At 43.6% G+C, this 19,098-nt stretch overlaps 1 protein-coding gene across 2 annotated transcripts in view; it reads left to right on the forward strand.

The window, feature by feature from the left end:
* The first annotated feature begins 15,944 nt into the window (after positions 1-15,944).
* Positions 15,945-19,098, forward strand: part of CREBRF (CREB3 regulatory factor) — a 32,739-nt gene continuing 29,585 nt past the window's right edge. The window contains exons 1-2 of one of the 2 annotated variants that reach the window (XM_040972296.1): positions 15,945-16,564; positions 18,783-18,908. In XM_040972296.1, the coding sequence (XP_040828230.1) occupies positions 16,556-16,564; positions 18,783-18,908 (135 nt within the window). In that variant the 5' untranslated portion in view covers positions 15,945-16,555. The remainder of the gene's footprint in view (positions 16,565-18,782; positions 18,909-19,098) is intronic. The other variant, XM_040972287.1, reaches the window with a different exon arrangement.

The following is a 19,098-nucleotide window of genomic DNA, read 5'->3' on the forward strand; positions in this document are numbered from 1 at the left end:
TGAAGCCAGGAGCCCAGAGCGTCTTCTGGGTCTCCCATGCGGGTGCAGAGTCCCAAAGCTTTGGGCCGTCTTCAACTGCTTTCCCAGGCCACAAACAGGGAGCTGGATGGGAAGTGGGGCTACCGGGATTAGAACCAGTGTCCATATGGGATCCCAGCGAGTTCAAGGCGAAAACTTTAGCCACTAGACTATCCTGCTGGGCCCATTCTGTATTTTTAAAAAACATTTATTTTTTTATTTAATTTTTAAGTATTCATTTGTTTTTATTGGAAAGGCAGATATACAGATAGGAGGAGAGACAGAGAGGAAGATCTTCTGTCCAATGATTCACTCCTCAAGTGGCCACAATGGCTGGAGCTGAGTCCAATCTGAAGCCAGGAGCCAGGAGTTTCCTCTGGATCTCCCACACAGGTGCAGGGTCCCAAGGCTTTGGGCCGTCCTCGACTGCTTTCCCAGGCCACAATCAGGGAGCTGGATGGGAAGTGGAGCTGTCAGGACACAAACCAGTACCAAATAGGATGCTGGCACTTGAAGTTGGAGAATTAGTGAGCCATCGCAGCAGCTGTGGCAAATGCCTTTCTTACTGGGAGAACTTAAATAAATATATATTTTTAAAGGTTTATGTATTTTTATTTGGAAGTCAGATTTACAGAGTGAAGGAGAGAGGGGAAAAAGATCTTCCATCTGCTGGTTCACTTCCCCAAGTGGCTGCAACAATCAGAGCTGAGCCTATCCAAAGCCAGGAGCCAGAAGCTTCTGTGAGCTCTCCCACGCGGGTGCAGGGTCCTCCACTGCTTTCCCAGGCCACAGGCAGGGAGCTGGATGGCAAGTGGAGCAACCAGGGCATGACTGGCATCCGTATGGGATGCTGGAGTGTAAAACAAGGACTTTAGACACTAGGTTACAGCGTCAGGCCCAAAGTTGAATTTTTTTTAAGGTCTTTTTTTTTTGTTTGTTTTTATTGGAATGGTAGATTTAGAAAGAGAATGAGAGAGAGGAAGATCTTGTTAACTCCTTAAATAGCCCTGACATCTGGAGCTGAGCTGATCTGAAGCCAGGAGCCAGGTGGCTCTTCTGTGTGTCTCATATGGGTGCAGGGTCCCTAGGCTTGGATTCCTATCTGCTGCTTTCCCAGGGCCCCAAACTTGGGGTATTTCTAAAACCATGAAAGGGATAGCAACTTAGAAAATTTTCATTTTACCTTAAGGCTTCATTTATATTAAGTTTCTTTGATTGTTTATAATGCAGTTTCATAGGCTCTGGGATTTCCCTTCCCCTCCCCGAGCCTCCACCCCTCAGTGATTTCCACTGTATCATTACAATAGGGTAGTCCTTCTTAATCATTCATAGGTGCATCATTCTGTTATTTAAGTGTATCCTGACATGGACTATGGCAGATAGTCCAGCATCCTATTGTCAAGATAAATTTAATAGTTTCATTGGGAGTCCATGTTTGATTTGTAAGTACAGATGCATACTGCATTGTAGCCTCACATCTGGCTGTGATGGTCTCTATTACAAAGCTACTGTATGTCCGCTTAAATGAAAAACCATAAAACAAAACTTCAGGAAGAAAAAAATGGAAAGTTAACAACAATATGAGCTTAAATAATGTGACTGAATTACCAATTTGTCGCTTAAAAAATAAAAAAAAAAGTCAAAAACCTTCTTGAAACACAACGATGCCATTGTGTGACCTATGAGTCAGTGAGGAAATTAATAAAAGTTCTTTGAGTGAATAAAAATTTAAAAAATGTCAAACCCCGTGAGATGTAGCAAAAATGATACTGAAAGGTCTATTAAATTTGTATTTTCATGAAGGTTGCCTTATCTTGGGGAGAACATATGATATTTTTGCTTTGGGGATTGACTTATTTCACTGAGCGTAATGGTTCCGAGTTGAGACTCTTTGGTTACAGATGGTAGGTTTTAATTCTTTTTGATGGCTGAGTAGTATTCCATAGAGCACGCGTACCACCGTTTCTTCATCTGCTCCTTTTTTTGACAGGAATCTGGATTGTTTCCATGTCTTTGCTATTATCGATTGTGCTGCTGTGATGTACACTGTGGTTTCTCTTTAGATCACATAAATCTTTTGCCTTAACAATTGTTTTTAAATATTTTCTTATTTGGAAAGCAGAGCAACAGAGACGGGGAGAGACAGAGCCCTGTACTGCACTGGACTCTCCAGACGGTTGCGACTCCAGGAGCCTGGAATAGAGACTGAGGTGTAACACGGGGCAGCAGGAGGTCAGGCACCTGCGCTGTCTTCCTTTGCTTTCCAAGGAGCTTCAGCAAGGCAGCCAGCACTCAAGGACTCACATTGTTGTTGTTTTAGATCTTTTTTAAGATACTGATTTCATTTTATTTTTTTCAAAAGATTTATTTTTATTGGAAAGTCAGATATACAGAGAGAAGGAGAGACAGAAAGATCCTCCGTTCAAAGATTTACTCCCCAAGCAGCCGCAGTAGCAGGTGCTGCGCCAATCCAAAGCCAGGATCCAGGAACTTCTTCCAGGTCTCCCACACGGGTGCAGAATCCCAAGGCTTTGGGCCATCCTCGACTGCTTTCCCAGGCCACAAGCAGAGAGCTGGACAGGACGTGGAGCTGCCGGGATTAGAACCGGTATCCATATGTGATCCTGGCATTCAAAGCAAGGACTTTAGCTGCTAGGCCACCCTGACGGGCCCCACTGATTTTATTTTAAAGACAGGGTTTACACACAGAGAGAGAGATCTTCCATCAGCTGATTCACTTTCCAAATGGCTATGACAACCAGATCTGGGCTGGTCCAAAACCAGAAGCCAGGACCACCTTCAGGTCTTCCACATGGGTGCAGAAGCCTAAAGACTTGAGCCATCTTCCATTGTTTTCTCAGGCACATTATCAGGGAGCTGGATCAGAAATAGATTAGTGGGAACTTGAATCAACATTGTAAGGTGGCAGCTTAACACACTATACCCCAACACTGATCCAGAATTGGTGTTCTGCTATGAATGATGGTATTGCAAGAGGTAATTAGCCCATCATACCACTACATGGACCGAAATTATTATAGACTATTTAAATTTTTTTTTATTATTTCTTTTTATTGGAAAATCAGATTTACAGAGGGAAGATACAGAGAAAGATATTCCGTCTGTTGATTCACTCCCCCAAGTGGCTGCAATGACCAGAATTGAGCTGAGCCAAAGCCAGGAGCCTCTTCGTGGTCTCCCACGAGGGTGCCGGGTCCCAAGGTTTTGGGCCATCCTCAACTACTTTCCCAGGCCACAGGCAGGGAGCTGGACGGGAAGTGGAGCAGTTGCAGCATGAACCAGCATGGGATCCCAGGGCTTGCTTGGTGAGGATTTAGCCACTAAACCATTGTGCTGGGCCCTAGACTAGTTTTTAGGACTAGATTTTTAAAACTGGATTTTTATCTAGAAGGGGCTGAATGCATCCAGGAGAGATTTTGAAAACTCCGCTTGCCATCTCATTCTGCCTGTTATGGCAGATGATGGCAAATTTTTTTTTTTTATTTAAGATTTAATTTTATTCAAAAGGCAGAATTAGAGAAGAATAGAGACAGAGACACTGAGAGATTTTCCACTTCTCAAAGGAGCCAATCCAAAACTGGGAGCCAGGAGCCTTTTCTGGGTCTACCATGTAGGTGCAGGGGCCCAAGGACTTAGTCCCTCCTCCGCTACCTTCTCTGGCCATTAGCAAGGAGCTCGATTGGAAGAGGAGCCACTAGGTCTCAAACCCGCACCCAAACAGGATACGGCGCCACAGGCAGAGGCTTAGCTTGCTTTACCTGGCACTGGTCCCTGAAGACAAACTCTTTAGAAAGATTTGTTTTATTTAAATACAGGGTTTCAGAGTGGAGACAGAGACTCTTTCATTCACAAGTAATGGCTTGGAATTCCATCTGAGTCTTTCCTGCTGGCTTCCCAGGCACATTAGCAGGGAGCTGGATGGGAAGCAGAGCAGCCAGGATTTTAACTGGCGTTTTAGTAGGGGATCCAACATTGTAGACAGTGGCTTAACTTGCTGTACCATGTTACCAACACAAACTTTCTGTTTGTTCGTTCCTTTGTTTAAAAGGATTTATTTGAAAGAGTTACAGAGTGTTCATGAGAGAGTGAGACCGTCTGTGGGTCCTGGGGCCCCCGTCACGTGGCCGTCCTTTGCTGCTTTCCCAAGCCAGTAGCATGGAACTGGGTTGGCAGTTATGTGGTTTGGAAATTAATTAGCAGAGGCTTGTTTAGTTTCCTTGTGAGTTTATTCTTGGATGTTTGGAGAAGAGGGGAGTTCAGCTCTTTCATTACAAAGGAGGTAAGCTCGTAGTTCTGATTACTGCAAGACTAAGATGGCTCCATCTACTTTTTCCCATGTACACCCCAGTTGTGAGTGTCGTGCCTCTGTGGGCTGTGTCTTCTGTTACTCAGCATGTAAGTTTCATCTGTTTTCCAATGAAGCTTTATTTACGAGAACAGGATGTGTTTCCATTTAGCCCATGGCCATAACTTGTTGACCCCCTGTTCTAAGACATCAGATTTTAAGTCCTTAAATATGAAGGTATTGCAGAATATGTAAATAACACCACAGGTTAATCAGAGCAATTACAGCATGTACATGTGTCCCTGTTTGTAGGACGCTTAGTAGAAGAGCATATGACAACATTGTTTTCTATTTTTTTTTTTTACTTCATTTATACTTAAACACTTTCCTAAAAAGCTGCTTAATGCAAATACTGGTGCAAGTTCTGATTGAAAAAATGTGGCTCTAAGATCTGATTCCCAGGAACTTTGATGTACTCAGGAAATGGTCCTATTGAGGTTTAAAAGTGCATTTAGCATCTGATTCCTAACAGACTTCTTGTACAGCTGCTTTAATAGATGTTGGTCAGCTGAGTGAGCAATACTTGCAGTGTTTGTATTTATACACATAGCTGAGGGCTCAGAGAGCTAAACCTCTCCCTGTAGGCTTTGGTTCCCATATGGGCCAGTTTGTGTCCTGGCTACTCCACTTCCCACCCAGCTGCGGTTGGGAAAGCAGTGGAGGACGGCCCAAAGCTTTGGGACCCTGCACCTGCATGGGAGACCCAGAAGAAGCTTCTGTCTCCTGGCTTTGGATCGGCTCAGCTCTGATTGTTGCAGCCACTTGGGGGAGTGAGCCAGCAGACAGAGATTTTTCTCTCTGTTTCTCCTCCTCTTTGTAAACCTGGCTTTCCAATAAACTTGTATAAATATTAAAAAAAATTTTATGTAGTTTAGAAGCTGCATTGTAAAATTGTCTGATATGTTTGTAGAATAACATGAGTAAGGCTCCCTAAAATATAGTGAGTCTCCCCTTTGTGAAAACATACACGATGCTGGCAGCTTGTGAAGCAGGTGTGCTATGATGTAAAATATCACACAGGGCAGATACCTGATTTTTTTTTTTATTGATAACTTTTGCTTTGTTTTAAGGTAATATCTTTTTTTCCTTGGGGAAACATAAAAGTTAAAGTATTTTTTAATCTTTCTGAACTGAAAAACATTCTGTAGCTTGTAATCTTATTTCTAGTTCTGGCTACTCTATTGTATGGCTGAATAACAATATGTAATCTCAATTTATTGAGTTTTTAAAAAGATTTATTTATGGGGGCCTGGTGCAGTGGCCTAGTGGCTAAGTCCTCGCCTTGCATGTGCCGGGATCCCATATGGGAGCCGGTTTGTGTCCTAGCTGCTCCACTTCCCTTCCAGCTCCCTGCTTCTGGCCTGGGAAAGAGCAGAGGATGGCCAAGTGCTTTGAGATCCTGTACCTGTATGGGAGACCCGGAAGAAACTCCTAGTTTCTGACTGTGGATCAGCTCAGCTCCAGCTGTTGCGGCCACTTGGGAAGTGAACCAGTGGATGGAAGATCTTTCTCTCTTTCTCTTCTCTTTTCTGTAAATCTGACTTTCCAATAAAAAAAATCTTAAGAATTTATTTATTTATTTGAAATGCCAAGTTTATAGAGAGAGAGGTCTTCTCTCTGCTGCTTAATTACCGTAATAGCCATGCCGTCCAGAGCTGGACCCGTAAAGGTGGGAGCCAGGAAGTTGTTCTGGGCTCCTGTGTGCGTGTGGTGCACAAGTGCTTGCTCATCCTTTACTGCTTTGCCAGGCACATCAGCAGGGAGCTGGACAGGAAGTAGAGCAGTCAAGACTTGAACTGTCGCCCATATGGGATGCTGATGCCACAGGCAGAGGATTAGCCTGCAGTGTTACCACATCAGCCCCCTCGTTTATTAATTTGTAGTGATTATAACTAATGATGTGTTCTCTCTCACGAAGGATATTGAGGAAATTTTCGTCATTGTGTTCTCAACGTCTTGCACTTTATATTGCTAACATTTTGAGATGTTTAGGACTACCTCTCTGTTTGTTAGCGTCTGGCCCACTCTGAGGTGTGTTTTACTTCTGTGCGCCCAGTGCTTCACACTGTGCTGACAGCTTGTGGTACTCAAACTGTTGACATGCATGAGCGTGCACTGCTAAGGACTGCTTATCTAGAAAGTAAGAAAGTCTACTCTTAGTTGAGCTGTTGCACTTCTCTTAGTTGGAGTAGAGGAACTTTTTTTTTTTAAGATTTATTTTATTTTTATTGTGAAGTGAGATATACAAAGAGAAGGAGAGACAGAGAGGAAGATCTTCCGTTCGATGCTTTACTTCCCAAGTGACCGCAACGGCTGGTGCTGCGCCGATCAAAAGCCAAAAGCCTGGAGCTTCCTCTCAGTCTCCCACACCAGTGCAGGGTCCTAAGGCTTTGGGCCGTCCTCAACTGCTTTCCCAGGCCACAGGCAGGGGGCTGGATGGGAAGTGGGGCTGCTTGGATTAAAACCGGCGCCCATATAAGATCCTGGCAAGTGCAAAAAGAGGACTTTGGCTGCTAGGCTACCACACCGAGGCCAGGAGTGGAAGAATTAATCTTCATCCACCCAAACAAAAGCCTTCATTCTAATATTGGTTCTTTTAAAGAACTGTAAGGAGGTTATTGTAATAAATAAAATAAATGAATAAATTACTTTTTGGTAATTTGCTTTCTCATAGACTGTTAGGCTTGTTGAATATACTCCCTAAGCACTGAAGTTGAGCCTTATTCTTTGGATCTCTCATTAGCTCTTGGCACACTTAGTTTATGCATGTTCAACAAATGTGAATAGAAAACTCGTATGCTTTTACAGCATTAGGGAAATTGTCATGTATATAGCACGTTCCCTTTTTGGCGTGAGTACCGTGAAATCCTTAATAGGCTGTTTCAGCTCGAGTGGCTTTAGCTTTGGAGAGAGTTTAGTGCTGGGGCCACAGGGGTGCTTTGTGATGCTGTGTCGTTCCGTTCCATCATCAGGCAGCTCATGGAGGCCTTTTCACCAATTTATGACCTTTGCAAAATTTGAGTTGAAAGTCTTTTCCCAAATAGCTTTCTCAACTGCTGTTTACTTTCTTACTACTTCTAGGCAATTCTTTTTTTTTTTTTTTAAGAAGTTATTTATTCTTATTGGAAAGGGAGATTTGCAGTGAGAAGGAGGGTCTGAGAGAAAGATCTTCCATGTACTGGTTCACTCCCCAATACCCACAATAGCCAGAGCTGAGCTGATCCAGTCTGAAACCAGGAGCCAGGAGCTTCTTCCACGTCTGCCATGTGGGTGCAGGGTCTCCAGGCTTTGGGCCTTCTTGTGATCTGTGCTCTCCCAGACCGCAAGCAGGGAGCTAGGTGGGAAGTGGAGTAGCTGGGACACGAACTAACGCCCATATGGGATCCTGGCGCTTGGAGACAGAGGATTAACCAGTTGAGCCATCCCACCAGCCGAGGCAATTAAAATGATCTCATCATTCTGTTCTTTGGGCACCAAAACCACATTTACACCCCGGTACACGTTACAGTTTTGTTTTCACTTATTTGTGTTTGGATGTTGTCGACTGACAGTTTCTTGTAGCAACCACATGAGCTCATTGATGTGTCCTGTAGTTTTCTTCAGAATTTTGAAGATTTATTCATTTTGAAGTTAGAATTAGAGAGAGGGACACATACTCACACGGACTGAGAGAAGGGAAGAGAGATCTTCCATGCGCTGGTTCACTTTCTCGCATAGCCACGGTAAGTAGTCTGGGCCAGGCCAAAGCCAGCAATCCCCACACGAGCGCCAGGGACCCAGACACCATCCTGTGCTGCTTTCCAGGGTCCTTAGCAGGGAGCTGCATTGGGAGTGGAGCAGCCAGGATGCAAACTAGGGCCTTTGGCATTGCTGGCATTGCAGGCAGTGCTGGCCCCTCCTTCAGATTCCTTTGAGGTATTGCTTTATTGTATGGCGGAATTCTTTCTTTAACTGCTACACGACATTCCTGATAGAGTTGCTGCCTTCTGCATAGATTTGCCTTTTACCAAGAAAGTATTACAAAATAATACTTATGGATAAGAGTTAAGGGCAGGGTGGATGTACTGCCATTCAGATCATTTACCTTAAAGCATTAAGGCATCTGGCATCTTGTGCTGTACAAAATAAGGTGAGCATGTACAGTTTTTCAATTGCTTTTTAAGCAAGGTGGTTAGCCTTTTTGTTGAATCTTCTACAGTTGCTCATAGAGTAAGAGACAGACATTGCAGTATAGTAGTATGGCAGTATTTCAGCACAACATGTTCTCCAAGTATGGAGGAAAGACTGCTGAATGTGCCTGTGACAGCCTGAGAAGCTTCTGCAGAACTGTGCCATCTGAACTGGGTTTTAAAGAAAAGTGAAGGAAGTATTCTTGTCCAGTTAACAAGGTATGTAAGGTGTACAAGGTGTGGGTCAAAGGCTGAAGTTATGGCCGAGGCTTCTAGTGGAAGATGGTACAGCACAGGAGGAAGCTAATTTGTGAGATTTAGGAGGAAAGAACTCTTTTAAGATTTATTTTTCATTTTTAATTACAAAATCAGATATACAGAGAGGAAGGTCTTCTGTCCGATGATTCACTCTCCAAGTGACTGCAATGGCTGGTTCTGTGCCAATCTGAAGCAGGGAACCAGGAGCCACTTCCAGGTCTCCCAAGTGGATGTAGGGTCCCAAGGCTTTGGGCTGTCCTCGACTGCTTTCCCAGGCCACAAGCAAGGAGCTGGATGGGAAGCTCCTTGTGACCTGGGAAAGCAGTTGAGGACAGCCCAAAGCCTTGGGACCCTGCACCAACATGGGAGACCCGGAAGAGGCTCCGGGCTCCTGGCTTTGGATTGGCTCTGCTCTGACTGTGGTGGCTGGGGAGTGAACCATTGGATGGAAGATCTTTCTCTCTATTTCTCCTCCTCTCTGTGTATCTGCCTTTCAAATAATAATAAATAAATCCTTAAAAAATTTTAAAAGGAATTGTTGGGGTCAGTGTTGTGGTGTAGCAAGTTCAGTTGCCACCTGTGACCTTGGCATCTCATGTGAGCACCAGCTCACGTGCCAGGCCTAGCTAATGCACCAGGGCCCCTGCATTTACACAGGAGACCTGGAGGGAGTTCTTGGCTCCTGACTTGTCCTAGTGCAGCCCTGGATGTTATGGCCATTTGGGGGGTGAAGCAGTGGATGGAAGATTCTTGTCTGAAACTGCCTTTCAGATAAATTAAGTAGCAGCAGCAGCAACAATAACAACAACAAAAATCCAAGCTTTAAAAAGGAAAAAAAAAAAGATGTTTTTTTAAAAAACGAATTGTTTGGCATCATCTATTTATTTTGCATATAGATAGCAATCTGTGTCCATGAGTTCATTCTTTTTTGGGGCGATCTTGTGAGACCAACTCATCTTTTTCTGTTGTTTAAGTTTACTTGAGAGACAAAGCACGGGAGCTCACACTGACTGGGTCAGTTCCGAATCGGCACAGTAGGGATTAGGTTGGACACCGGCATACATGTGAGTCAGGTCTGGGAACAGACCAGTCTGGGCCAGCACATGACACCCACTGGCAGATCTGAGAACCAGGGAGAGGGGCAGCAGGAGCCAGATTGGGCTGCAACACCATCCAGTTCACATTAGGACTAGAACAGCAGTCAGGCTGGCCTGGGTCAGGCTGCAGCACCCGCTAGCAGAAGCTGGAACAGGGGGCAGACTAGAGTAGGCCAGGCTTCATGATAAGATTGTGGACACTGAGGTGAGGTGCGTCATGCCAACCTGGGCACAATGGAAGCTGGATATGTGAGTGCCAGAGACGGGGGATCTTACAGGGCTCGGTTAGTTTGACTCAGGTCCTGTATTGTCAGGGCTGGGTTCCTGAGCCTGGGGTCGGGGAAACCGGTGGGGTTTGGGTCTCCTGGCCCTGGTCTGGAGGCCCACCTTCTAGGTGGTTTGAAAGCCCCAGGGGTGGGGGATTCAGTGGGACTTGGGTCCCCTAGCCTGGGTTCTGGGGCCTACCTGTGAGGTGGGTACTGGGTTTATGAGCCCCAGGGGTAGGAGAACCAGCAGGGCTTGGGTTGCCTGGCTTGGGTCTCAGGACCCATCTACTAGGCGGTTGCTGGGTTTATGAGCCCCAGGGCTGGGGAATCCGGTGATGCTTGGGATGCCTGGCCTGGGTGCTTGGACTTCTCTGCGAGAACATGTCCTACTTAATGAAAAAGGTGGAGCAGTGAACACAGGCCCTGTTGTAAAAGGAGAATATGACAGCTCATTTGGTGCTATAGCAGAAGAACAGAACTAATTGGAGAACTACTCCAAGCAAATGATGACAGCAAAAAATCTCAGTGATTGGAGCCAGTGGACATTGGGAGGGTGACATCATCCTTGGATTGGTGAAATCGGCAGCATTTCAGAACTATCCAACCAGTTGGACAGAACCCCCGGAATATGCACACACTGAGACTCTGGGTGGATGTGAGGTGGCGGTTCCTCCTCCCTGGGTACTGGGACGTGTGGAAAGTCATGAATGGTTTCCAAATTGTCTCTGCTCTTCCCCTGGGAACAAGAAGAAATAACAAATTTGACAGCAATGAGTTCACCCAATTTTCTCTAAACCTCACTCCTTCCCACCCTGATCAACCATGTAATCATTATTAAAAAATAATATTTATTTTAAAAAAAAGGAATGGGGTTGGAGTCAGGATCCGGGAACTCCGTCTGGGTTACCCACACGGTTGCAGGAACCTGCTCACTTGAGCCTTCGTAAACTGATGCCTCCCATGGCTGGAATTGGTGGGAAGCTTGAGTGAGGACTGAAGCTGTGAATTGAACGCATTCTTTTGTGGGATATGGGTGTCTCAACTTTAAACTAAATGACTTTGCTCAGTTAGTCTTTGATAACTGTTTAAGTACTTACTATTCATCCCTAAGAATTTCTTTTTATGAAACATTTTCTTTTGTAAGGACACCACTTCTCATAGGTTATAGTACAGAATGTACAGCACAAATGACTACTTATATGCCATGTTTTTCACATTCTATGCACCTTAAAAATTGTTTTGTAATGAGATTTGATTCAAATCTCTGCTTTTTCCTGAAGCTTTCCCAGACGTTCCCAAGTAGAATTGGATGTTATTCTCTGTAGTTTTAATTGTTTAAGTACTTAATTTTTTTAAAATAAGCCTTAGTATAGGGAACATATATGTATATAAAAAATAAAATGCTGTCCTCTAACAACCGTTATAGTCACATCTACAATAGTTTCATCGCCACAAGTCTTGTGTCTTCCTCCCTCACCCTTGGCCTCAATTACAATTTGCTTGATTTCACTGCGATTTTATCTTCTAGAATTACGCATAGATGCAATCACAGAATGTGTAGGCTTGTGAGTGACTTCTCAACGTAGTACTTATGAGATGTGCTTGTTGCCTCAAGTATTAACTGAATCTTTGTTGTTGTATTTACTCATCTCTCGGTTGAAGGACTTTTGGGTTACTTCCAGGTTTTAGGCTATTATGAATAAAGCTGCTATCAGCATTAATCTGCAGGTCCTTTAAGTACCTCTTTTAACATAAACTGTAATTTATTTGAAGGTCAAGTTGCATACCTGGATTTGGCTACACTTATAAACAGATTTTTTTCCGGCTCTGTGGTTTGGAGTCTCTCTCTCTCAGGGCCTGGTGGAGACTGCTGCAGGCTGGAGCACACAGACCAGTGGGAAGGGAAGAACTGTCACTTCCTGCCAGTGCATGCTCAGTGCTACCAGATTGGATTCCCACCCCCTCCCCAAGGTAGTGGTGTTTGATAATAAGAAAACAGATTTTACATGAAGTCTCCAAGTTAATTGCTGGCAGTTAAAATTGAACATTTAAAGACCATAATGTGTGGGCTGAACAAAATCAGCCTGTAGGTGTGCATTCTTGGCAGCAGTCCAGTTTGAGACTTTGTCAGTGGACTAGCTTGTGTTTTTCAGATGTGCATACTCTTAGCAGGCACACTTTGTTAGGTCCCTGTTTTTGTTGTATAACTTAGCGTAACAACTTGCAGGTTGTTTAAACTTCAAGGCTAAACACTGATGAATACTAAATACATTTTACCCTTCCCTCTGCTGGAGGGACGTTGAGACTGCTGAGTGCCTGGGCTCGGTGGGGGCGAGGACTTGTACTTCTCTCAAAGATGCTGATTGTGCGACGATGTTTGCTCAGCCTTTGGGATAGTCTGCCTCTCTCGTTTGATTTATTGTGAACCCTTTGGGGACTTGTACATTATTAATTAAGCTCTGTGTGTCTGTGTTTTTAGAAACTATATATAACATTATGGATATACAGTAAATTTTATTAAGTTTATTGCTTCAGGTTGTCCAAATTCTGTGGAGAAACCAATATAACTAAACTATAAAAAAGTGATAAATTTTTTTAAAAGATTTTATTATTTATTTTTATTGGAAAGGCAGATAAACAGAGAGAGGCAGAGACAGAGAGAAACATGTTCCAGACACTGATTTACTCCCTAATTCACTTCAGCTGCAATGGCCGAAGCAGAGCCAATCCAAACCCAGGAGCCTGGAGCTTCTTCTGGGACTCTCACATGGGTGCAGGGTCCCAAGGCGTTGGGCCGCCCTTGATTGCTTTCCCAGGCCACAAGCGGGGAGCTGGGTGGGAAGTGGAGCAGTAAGGATATGAACTGGGGCCCATATGGAATCCTGGTGCAGGCAAGGTGAGGACTTTAGCCACTAGGCTACTGTGCCAAGCCCAAAAAAGTAATAAATATATGTAGTTGTTTGAATGCTAAGAGCAGTAACCTCCCTGAAGAGACGGTTTCCCCTTGTGATTTTTTAAAAAGATTTATTTATTTTTATTGGAAAGGCAGTTAGGAGGAGAGAGAGAGAGGAAGATCTTTCGTCCAGTGGTTCATTCCCCAAGTAGCTGCAACGGCTGGAGCTGAACCAGTCTGAAGCCAGGAGCCTGGAGCTTCTTCCGGGTCTCCCATGCAGGTGCAGGGTCCCAAGGCTTTGGGCCGTCCTCAACTACTTTCCCAGGCCACAAGCAGGGAGCTGGATGGGAAGCAGGGCCACTGGGATTAGAACCGGCGGCCACATGGGATCACAGCACATTCAAGGCAAGGACTTTAGCCTCTATGCTATCACGCTGGGCCCTCCCCTTTTAATTTATCTACCAGTTCCTTATCGTGCATAAAGATGTGTAGCTTGCAGGTTTCCAAAATACTTCGTGACTCCACAGATTCTGTTACTGGTTAAACTAGTATAAGTGGCATTCACCCTCAGAATGCCGGGGGCAAGGATATTAAATGACCTGCCTTGCCTTAGCATCCCTTATTTACCCTACTGCCAGGCAGCCAAGCATTTTTGTGGTAATTATATGAAGAACTTACACAGTTTAGGAATTTGAGTTGAGTTTGGGTTTATACCTTCATAGAAGTATCATCCCAGGAACATCATGCACCTAGAAAGGTATCTGAGAATAAAATAGTCACGATTGTCTGTTTTGTACTAAGGCCAGAGGCTTTTTAAAAAAGATTTGTTTATTTTTATTGGAAACGCAGATATACAGAGAAGAGGAGAGACAGAGTGGAAGATCTTCTGTCCAATGATTCACTCCCCAAATGGCTGCAATGGCAGGTTCTGTGCCAATCTGAAACTAGGCACCAGGAGCCTCTTCTGTGTCTCCCACGTGGGTGCAGGGTCCCAAGACTTTGGGCTGTCCTTCACTGCTTTTTCTGGCCACAGGAGGGAGCTGGATTATATCCGGTGCCCATATTGGATCCCAGTGTGCAAGACAAGGACTTTAGCTGCTAGGCTACCTTGCCGGGCCTTCTAATGTTTCTTTATAGAAAAGTAGTCAGAAGTAGAGTAGGAAAGTAGATGATTTTTTCTTTTAAGATTTGTTGATTTTTTTTTCTTTGAAAGGCAAATTTACAAATAGAGGAGTGACAGAGAGAAATCTTCCACCCGCTAGTAGTCTGCCTAAATGGCTGCAGCAGCCAGAACTGGGCAGTCAGGAGCCAGGAGCCTCCTCCAGATCTCCCACCTGTGTACAGAGGCTCAGACACTTGGGCCATCTTCTGCTGTTTTCCCAGGCATGGTAGCAGGGAGCTGGATCGAAAGTGGAGCTCTCGAAGTGGCACTCACAAGGGATGTGGGCACCATCGATGGATGCTAACCTGCTGTGCCACGGAGCTGGCCTCAGGGAGAGTGATTTTTAAGTACAACGTAAGGGCTAAAGAGGGTGTTGGCACCATGGCTCAGTAGGCTAGTTCTCCACCTTTGAGTGATAGCAGGTTCTAGCCCCAGCTGCTCCACTCCTGACACAGCTTTCTGCCTATGGTCTGGGAAAGTGGCAGAGGATGGCCCAAGTCCTTGGGCTTCTGTACCCATGTGAGAGACCAGGAGAAAGCCCCTGCTTCCTGGCTTCATATCTGCTCATCTCAGTCATTGTATCCATCCATCCAGGGAGTGAGCCAGCATATAGAAATGTTCTCTCTCTCTCTTTCACCTTCTTTCTGTAAATCTAGCTTTCAAATGAAAACAATCTTTAAAGGAAAAAGTCTTTCTAACCGCAACAGCACTTTAGCACTGTGCTCGTCTTTAGTCATTCTCACACATTTCATGTATAATGTCTATAATACTCAGATAAAATGAGTTTTCTTTCTAACTCCACCTTTCACAGCTACATATTGGAATGGTGAGTCTGTGATGATGACGACCAAGGGAGGGTGGAGAATGAGAAGAGCAAAGTGAGACGTGCATTCATACTCAGTACAAGGCAGGCAGTGTCTGTCGAAGAGAATTTTGGCTTGATCTAGCAAGAGAAGCAGGGAGCAGGCAGCAGTCAGGGCTGAGACGCTTTCCCCACCTGAATGCCAGAGTGACCGGATAATATTCTGTTGTGTGTGTATGTTGAGCTTTGCTGGTTCATTCATCTGTTAGTGGCCCCTTGCGTGGTTTGCACCTTACTCTATATCCTTGTCAATATTTGTTATAATCCATCTTTTGGATAATAGTCATCCTAATGGGTGTGTTAAAAATGTTAACATCGGGCCTGGCATGGTAACCTAGCAGCTAAATTTCTCACCTTGAACACGCTGGGATCCCATGTGGGCACTGGTTCTAATCCTGGCGGCCCTGCTTCCCATCCAGCTCCCTGCTTGTGGCCTGGGAAAGCAGCTGAGGATGGCTCCAAGCTTTGGGACCCTGCACCTGCATGGAGACCCAGAAGAAGCTCCTGGCTTCAGATTGGCTCAGCTCCAGCCATTGCAGCCGCTTGGGGAGTGAACATTGGATGGGAGATCTTCTCTGTTTCTCCCCTGTATATCCTCCTTTCTAATAAAAATAAATAAATCTTTTAAAAAATCGCTGTGTTTTTCAAGATCCCATGCTAGCTGATTTACAGTATTGTGTGTCTTGACCGTAGAACCATTGTGGAAGGCAGTCCTCATTTTCAGTTTTTTCCTCAGTTAACAATTTGCTGGAATATTCATTTCTTCAAGAACAGCGTTTACTTACAACTCAATAATGTTGACACACATCATTGTAAATGTGATCTTATTTAATATGTATAATATATTAAATATCATTGCTGTCTACTCAGAATTTGTTATTTGTGTACAGTTATGAGTGATACAAAATGTGGATAAATTTAGCACTAGTGAAGGTGCAATAGGGAAATTAAATGCTGTGAAATGTTTTCTCATAAAGTGAATGAGGGATTGGTTGGCTTTAAATATAATGCATCTTTCAGATTGCAGGAGAGATGGGGCATGTTAATATTGTCTCAGTGATTTTTTTTTTTGAATGTTACAGACTGGTTCATGACTGGCCCTATTTTAGAAACAAGTAGGGTGGAATGGTGAGTTTCAGAGTAGTCTTGAGAATGCAGCCACATGATTTATTTACGGTACAATATTTTTGCTCAATGTTTTTCAAAGGTCAACTTGTTTTCCTGGAGCTCAGTGAGATTATTTTGTGTTGTTTGACAGAATTGCACAGAATCATTTAAAAAAAAAAAAAAAGCAAAGCAGTGATCCAGGAGCTGAATTGAAGGAGTTCTGGGGAGACCTACTGTTTCTTGTGAAAATCATCTTTGCTCTTGGAATTTAAAAGTGAAGCTGGAAAGGAGTTTACAAACAAGAAAAAAAAAAAAAGAAGAAGCTTGGAATCGGACTCACAGAATTTGGGCTTGGAAATGCCTCAGGTAAATTATATAGAGTAGCTGGATAACTTTGTGTTCCTGCCACAGGACGCCAGTGCCAGTGCTCTGTAATCACAGCATCTTACCTGGATGTACTATCCTTTGAAGACATCTTATTTTTCATGTCAAAGCTGATTTGGGGAACCTTCCTCTCTTCTGTTGCCTTCTGCCTCCTCCTTTGCTGTCCTGTTGTGGTTTAATGAACTTGACTCAGGGAACGTGATCAGTGGATTAGAAGGTAGATGAGTGTTCAACCAACTCCCATGACAGTGTGCCATGCAAGTTTCATTTCTGTTTCCTCTGACATCCTCCTCTTCTCCAACTCTTCTTTCCCATTTTTAAAGGAATTTTTAAAAATTTGAATGATACAGTTACAGAGAGAGAAGGAAGGAAGGAGGGAGGGAAATAAAAGAAAAAAGGAAAGAAGAAAAGAAAGAAAAGAGAAAAGAAAAGAGAAGAAAAAAGAAAAGAGAGGGAGGGAGGGAGGAAGGAAGGAAGGAAGGAAGGACGGACGGACCATCTGCTGGTTCATTCCCCAGTCTGCAATAGGGGCCCAAGGCCTCCGTCCGTCCTCCAGTGCATTCCCAGGCCCCTTAGCAGGGAGCTGGATTGGAAGTGGAGCAGCTGAGACACAAAGGGGCACCCAGATAGATATTGGCCCTGTAGGCAAAGGCTTAGCCTACTGCCAGCCCCTTCCTTGCCATTTATGAAAGTTGAATTTTAGAACAAAAATGGATATGATGAGGAGCCTCTGTGCTCCTCTGAACTCACACTCAGCTATGCATGTATTCTTATACCTCCTACACATTCTCAGAATGATGATATCTGTTTATATTATGACAGCTACTTGGAAATAATCAGTTTGGGTTTGAGAAAATCACCGAAACAATGGTAGTCTCAGTTTTGCTTACCCAAACTCATTCCCATCCCAGTCCAGTGGTTAGATCTTCTTCCCCATTTTAGTGCTGGGGAGAAGCTAGAAATAATCATCTTGCAGGAACTTTTATCACAGCTTACACCTTGAGCATAGGGAACCAACTACTTGCTGGTATTGTTCGATGAAAACATAGCAGAGGCCAAGAAAGGGGACTCACTAAACAACAGAAAGATCAGAGGCCTACCTTCACCGTAATGCCTACTTCACATGGACTGCGTACCCCCTGCAGGATTTCTTGCCCATTTAATATTTAGTTTGCTATTTATTGAATACTGAAATTTAACCTATGAAATTTATTTTCTCAGGCTAAAGTTTTCTAGAAAGAGGCTTTGGAGACTTGGGAATATTGAGGGAAAAAAACAAAGGGAAGTATCAATAAAGAAATATAGGATGAGAGGGTAGGTGAAAAGGTCAGCTTATAGTAGGCTAAAGGCAGTGAATAGGAAAGTATAAGCAAATAGATGAAAACTATTTTAAAATTTTCCTACAGAAGCTTGCCAAAGAATTAAAGAGAAAACTTGTGTTCTGTCTCATTCTGTTCCTTCATTTGAGATGAATTCCAAAATGAGGCCTTTTGGTTATTTGAACTACTGTAGGAATGAGACCTCACTTAATTTTGGAATAATATGTGTACCTGTTGAAATGCAGAAAGGAGAAACAAAAAAGGAGCATTGAGTCTGGGTGCTGGGTCTTTTGTCTATCATTTTTTTATGGCAGGGATTGCACTGTTTCCAAGGATCAGGATTAAGGTCACCAGAGGTCATACCTAAGTTACTGATTTCATACAACAGATTTTGGAATATTTGGTTAACCTTATTCATGGAACTAGACTAATGATGCCCAAATTGTCTTCCAGTTCGTTTTGGGGAATGAGACGTTGGATTCCCCTAGGAGTACAGTGGAGACATTGACTTACCATCTTTGCAGATGCCAGGAAGGGGCGGGGAAATCTCTATTTCAGGTAGTTAGAGCAGCAATTATTGTTAGAAGCGGATTTGAAGAAACATTGAGCTCCTAGAACTAAATCACAGTATTTATTGGGTATTTCATGCCGACTCTGATGGCGAGATATGCACATTTTTGAAAGTTGTTATTAACAAATGCTACTCCATTTTGAAAAAAAATTTAAATGGAAGTCCACTGTTTAATGCAAGTAAAAACTCTGAAACATACTACATAGCAGAAAAAAATTTTCTGAAAATGTTCCTTGGTAGGGGTGGTGCTCATGTAATAAATTTGCTTGAAGTAGTGTGTTAACTTTCTAAACTGAAAATTCTGTTTTAGCCTAGTGTAAGCGGAATGGATCCGCCTTTTGGGGATGCCTTTCGAAGTCACACCTTTTCGGAACAGACTCTGATGAGCACAGATCTCTTAGCAAACAGTTCAGATCCAGATTTCATGTATGAACTGGTAAGCCACATTTTCTTGGTTTTTGATTTGATTGCTTTTTGGTAAAAGTGTTATGGTAGAGTTTTCAATTTATAAATGCCAGAAAGTAAAAGTAGATGTGATTGGACTAGCTTTCATTCTTGTGGCTGTATATTTAATAATCTTAGAAAGATTTGTGAACTTACTGGAAATACTAAGAGGAAGGTATATG

This window comes from Ochotona curzoniae, unplaced genomic scaffold (genome assembly GCF_017591425.1).
Source record: "Ochotona curzoniae isolate NIBS_2020 unplaced genomic scaffold, NIBS_Ocur_1.0 contig_1, whole genome shotgun sequence".
In the NCBI taxonomy this organism is placed as follows: Eukaryota; Metazoa; Chordata; class Mammalia; order Lagomorpha; family Ochotonidae; genus Ochotona; species Ochotona curzoniae.